Raw genomic sequence first — 5,195 nt, 5'->3', positions numbered from 1 at the left:
TCACAAAGCTTTGCTGAACTTTCCCAGTCTTTTATTTCCACTGTCCCAGATTTTTGGGAATGTGTTGCCGGTCTCAGTTTCTGAATTACTGAATATTTACAAAAACAACCCCAATAAAGTCTATCAGTTTGAACATTAAATATCTTGTTGTTGTAGTGTATTCAATTTAATATACGTTGAAAAGGATTTGCAAATTTGTTCTGTTTTTATTTACGTTTTACACAACATCCCAACTTCATTGAAACTGGGGTTTGTACAAGTTATAAGTTACAAGATTAAAGAAAATAATCACAATGATTTTTTGTATATTAGTGTTGAATCTGTATATGATCGAGTTGACTATATATGACTTTTTCAAATTGAACTAATGAAATGAATAGACTTTTCTACTACAATTATTTTAGCAGTCCGCCCCCCCCCCCCCCCCCCCCCCCCCATTTTGAACATCCATCCATCCATTATCTATAGCGCTTATCCTCACAAGGGTCGCGGGGAGTGCTGGAGCCTATCCCAGCTGTCTTCGGGCAGTAGGCGGGGGGCCACCCTGAACCGGTTGCCAACCAATCGCAGGGCACCATTTTGAACATATATTTTCAAAAACTATTATTAACATTATTATCTATGATGAGTCATGGTGACACTTGAATTTCAATTCCACTAATAGAGGGGCAGTTTTTTGTGGACACACTCAGCAAATTTCCCTATGCTTAGTTGCACATACTTGGGAATTAAAACACTTCCCATCATAATTTAAAGTAGAAGTGGTTTGACCTTTTTAGAGAAAAGTAATGTGTTCCGCGCTCGCCGCTATATAAGCGCATGACAAAGGATCTGCTGCACGCATGATATGCTCAACATCAACATGGTAAGTACAAGGACCGACGATTGCGAACTGCAAAGACTCATGTTTTCAAACGTGTTCTCAGATGTCGCTGTCATCCCTGCTGCTGCTGCTGCTACTGCTACTATGTGGCGTTCACTGCTGCGAATCGGAAACGGAGCCCCAGCCTCTCACGTTCGAGTACAGAGATCCATCCACGGGGGACACGCTTGCGTGCAACAAGTGTCCACCGGGCACGCACATGTCTGCTTACTGTACGGCCACCGCGCAAACGCAGTGCGCGCCGTGCAGAGGCGGCCACTTCACGGAGCTGTGGAACTACCTGCCCAAGTGTCTCTATTGCAACAAATTCTGCACCGGCGACAAGGAGGTAGAGCTCGAGTGCGGACCTCGCAACAACAGGGTGTGTCGCTGCAAGGAGGGCTTTTACATGACCGAAGACTACTGCAAAAAACACTCGGAGTGCGCCCACGGATACGGCGTTCTTACGAGAGGTGCAGATTTTAATCATTTTAAGCGTTTTGGGAAGATAGTGAATACAAAAAAAAGCCTATAAAATAATGGATTGTGTGCTACAAAACGTATAGATTTGGCTTTATCTTGTTACTATTTTATTTATTTTTGGGGGGGTTAGTTTTTATTTTTGGGGTTATTTCATTTGGACGGTTTCTTTTTGTCACAACTTGCGGATTGTGGTGGTAGTAGTGGTAAAAAAAGGTGGACCCAAATGCAGAAAGAACTCAAAACAAAAGGTATTTATTTTCCAAAAGTAAACCAAGATTTTTAACTCAGCAAACAAATGGAGCAATTAATACAATATACAAATATCGCATTTTAAGCACAAAACTAGCAATTGAATAAAGACTTAATATTATTTCACAAACTAATGTTGGGTCAGCATGCAAGTTTATCCTTTCTTACATAATGTGACCTGCAGTGATTTTTGATGTACAGCAGAGGTCAGTGTTGACTGACCAACACAGTATCAATACGGTGTCAACACAGTTTGTGTACTGTGTCAATACACTCCATGAGGTATCATCAACCCGTCACTAGTTTGGACACCCCTAGACACACCATGGCAAACCAAAAACAGGAATGGACTCACAAACAGGAACTGACAGGAACACTAAAAGAAGCAACAAAGATTGAAAAGAAGCAAGGAACCTGCAAATACAAGCACACTGACAGAGACAACAAGGAACACCTGGACAAGACACAAAGGGTTGAAGGGAGCTGATTGGTTAACACAAGGGACCAGGAGAACCAGACAGGTGGAAACAAAACTTAACAAGGAAGACAAAAACACAAAAGGAAACAAGACACAAACAAAAACAAATGTAAGCTACACAAAACAGAAATATGACACTTTTATTTTTAAGCTAGCTGAAGACCAGTTCAGTGGTGTGGGAATGCCACCCCTCTCCCCGCAGTCATGCATGATGAGTTAACAAATGGGCCCTCACGGCTGAAGCCAGAGGTCAGCCATCTTACGTTGCCAACGAGACTGACAACTTCGGCTTGGTTTTCGCTGAAAATACTGTTATCAGTGCATGTCTGATGCTAGAATCCCTGTATGGAGTAATGAGAGGCTCTCAAAGAATGCACCATTCAGAGTATATTGACTCAGTATAGTGAATCGTGACTTACAGAGGTTAGGTTTACATTTCACAGCAATATTTTTTCCTGATAGGCTTTGCTTTCATTTCATTGTTCTTGGTTCTGACAAGATGATGCAGACGAATCTTTGAGTAGCACTCGGAGATATACAGTACCTTTATAAGAAAAAAATCTACTCACATTCTTACCGATGAAATGTGTATGTACACTGCCTCTTGCCCAACATCAGCTAGGAAAGGCTGTGCTGGGAATAGAAATTCTCGCTTGAGTCCTACGTTTGTCGGTTACTTGTTGCTAGGGAGTTTTCGTGGGGTACAAATATTTTGTACTTGCTCAGTAGATGACAACTCCTGTCATATCCCAATGCTTTAAACCTCCAGAAAGACAGAAAAGGTCCAGAGATCCTTGAAATACCCTTACTTGACCAAGATGAGCAATCAGGCCCCACCTCAACTCATCAGAACTCGTCCTCCAGAGAAATTATTATGGCAGCATGGACTAGCAGGATACAGGTTTGCCTCAAAACAAAGACGATCTGGGTTTGAATCTCAGCCCAGGCCCTTTACTCTGTGGAATTTGCATGTTCTCCTGATACTTACGTGAGTTTTGTCTATGACCCTAAAAATATGCATGTGAGGTTAATTGTCTACAATGTGAAATTGAACGCCGCCTCTCGCCCAAACTCAGCTGGGATTGGCCTATTTCAATGACCTTTTTTATTTTTTTAGGTACACTACAAAACAACACAGTGTGTCAAAAGTGCTCCGATGGCTTCTTCTCCGCCTCTTCCTCTGCAGTGGAGGTATGTGCCAAGCACAAGGACTGTGTCAACGGGCAGCTTGTGCTCCTCAATGGCTCCACAGACCATGACACGATGTGTGGCCTCTGTGAGGACCTTGCAAATGGAGGTAATTTTGCTGTTTGATGCAGCCCATAACTTTCTTGTTGTCTTGTTTGATTTAATACATTCATGAATTTGGTACAGATCTAAATTGGGACAACTATAAACACTACTTCAGCTAAAGTTTGATTTTAAGGCAACCTTTTTCACACAGCATGTTGATACACTTTACTGAAGTGACTGCAATTACCAACAATACTAACCATGAATTGTTAAAACAAGAAAATTCAGGGGAGCTCACACCAATCCTAATTTAGATCAGCACCAAATTTTACACTTTAACAGAGTACTACCTCCTGCATATGCCCGAAATCTGTCTATATTTTATTTGGGCTTCAATCAAATACCAAATAAACAGCAATAAAAACATAGTCTTGATGGAGTAATAAACCTAGATGCAGACATTTATTACACCAATTTTAAGAGGTTCTTTATTGGGCTTTGCGCCGCAAAGTTTTGTGAAAATTGTCATAGTAATTTTTATGTAATTCTGTCATCTAATCAACATTGTTAAATTTGTCGGTGGAAGTGTATTAATCCTGGATTCATGTGTGAACAGCCCCAAAATTTAATAGCGTCATGCTTGGCCTTTGTCCAGTCCCTCTCACACATTTTGTGGGAGTTAGCATTGTGGTAAATGTGTAATTTTGTGAAAGCGAATGAATGGAGATCCCCCCCATACAGCAAAATTGAATGGGTTGTTCTTTGACCTTTCCCCATCCTCCCCTCATTTATTATTGTAATATGCATTGGTTTTTGGTTTTTGTGTGTGTGTGTGTACTTAAAAAAGACAACCTCCTAAGCGTTACAAATATTCCTGGATTTTACTTGTACTCATGCTTCGGCTTTCCTCTCCAGGTAAAATGCTCAGGACCTTCTTGTCAAGATTCTTTGGAATGTACAGAATGCGCTTTGTGAAAATGATGAGATTTTTTAACAGGTGAGCCCGAACCAAAATCGTAGAGTCCACAGAAGTGTTCACGGTTGGTTCATTGTAACATTTAACAACCCCTTCTCCAACAGATATATCAATAAGTCGGGGATGGAAAGGCACGCCATGCGCTTCTCCTTGACTCATCATCAGCGCCAACCTCATTTGTTGCATCTAATCAGGAGGTGGCTCCAAAACGCCCCAAAGGAGCAGCTGGAGATACTGCCACGCATGCTGAGAGCTTGTCGACTCACCTCCATGGCAAAGAAGCTGGACAAGACACTCAAAGAGATTGAAGCGCAGCGACCAAATTGTACCTTAACGCATTTGTTCTCATTTGACTAATGACTCTACATGTCAAAATGATAAACTTTGCAACGATATGTGTTCCAACTGTAATGATACGAGCCCTGTTCCTCAACTGATATCTTAAAGACCTTGAACTTGAAGTGAATCTGAGTATCATATTTTGCAAAACTTGTATGGTATATATGTATGTAACGTCGTATGATCAGCTATGATTAACACCAGCTACCAGTGGATAATAGCATTCTTCAGATACCATCCAAGTTTTTTTATCAATTCACCAGATTCAGCATTATATAGCATATTTAAACAATAAATAGCTCTGCATTCCTATGCTTAGTTTCTTTAGATTTTGTCAATCAATGATACATTTGTACTAGGTGCAACAAACAAGGTGTATCAAACATGAAAACCTGACAGATGAAAACAGATGTGAAGCTGAGAAATCAAAGAAAATCAATTAGAGCATACCTGGGCCACATCCAACCCGCCTACAATCTCTGACCGGCCCTCACATTGGCCATTAAATAAAAATAAAACTTAAAATATGTGGTACCTTTATTTTATTTGTCCACGTGTGGATGCTACTACTATGC

At 40.8% G+C, this 5,195-nt stretch overlaps 1 protein-coding gene across 1 annotated transcript; it reads left to right on the top strand.

The window, feature by feature from the left end:
- The first annotated feature begins 755 nt into the window (after positions 1-755).
- Positions 756-4,932, top strand: LOC147143897 (uncharacterized). The gene is made up of 5 exons (XM_086038358.1): positions 756-865; positions 927-1,335; positions 3,190-3,369; positions 4,221-4,302; positions 4,386-4,932. The coding sequence occupies exons 1-5, from the start codon at positions 848-850 to the stop codon at positions 4,636-4,638; spliced, it is 942 nt and encodes a 313-aa protein (XP_085894484.1). The 5' UTR covers positions 756-847; the 3' UTR covers positions 4,639-4,932.
- Positions 4,933-5,195: the final 263 nt, after the last annotated feature.

This window comes from Filicampus tigris, chromosome 8, assembly GCF_054856515.1.
Source record: "Filicampus tigris isolate MCC_2025a chromosome 8, RoL_Ftig_1.0, whole genome shotgun sequence".
Taxonomy (NCBI): Eukaryota; Metazoa; Chordata; class Actinopteri; order Syngnathiformes; family Syngnathidae; genus Filicampus; species Filicampus tigris.
The sequence above is the reverse complement of the archived record's forward strand: the minus strand, read 5'-3'. Positions and strand labels throughout refer to the sequence as shown.

Bases quoted from the DNA above. Each gene is read 5' to 3' on its own strand.
- LOC147143897 (XM_086038358.1), top strand. The intron at 1,336-3,189 runs GTGCAGATTTTA...TTATTTTTTTAG, and splicing joins ATACGGCGTTCTTACGAGAG to GTACACTACAAAACAACACA. The intron at 3,370-4,220 runs GTAATTTTGCTG...TTTCCTCTCCAG, and splicing joins TGAGGACCTTGCAAATGGAG to GTAAAATGCTCAGGACCTTC.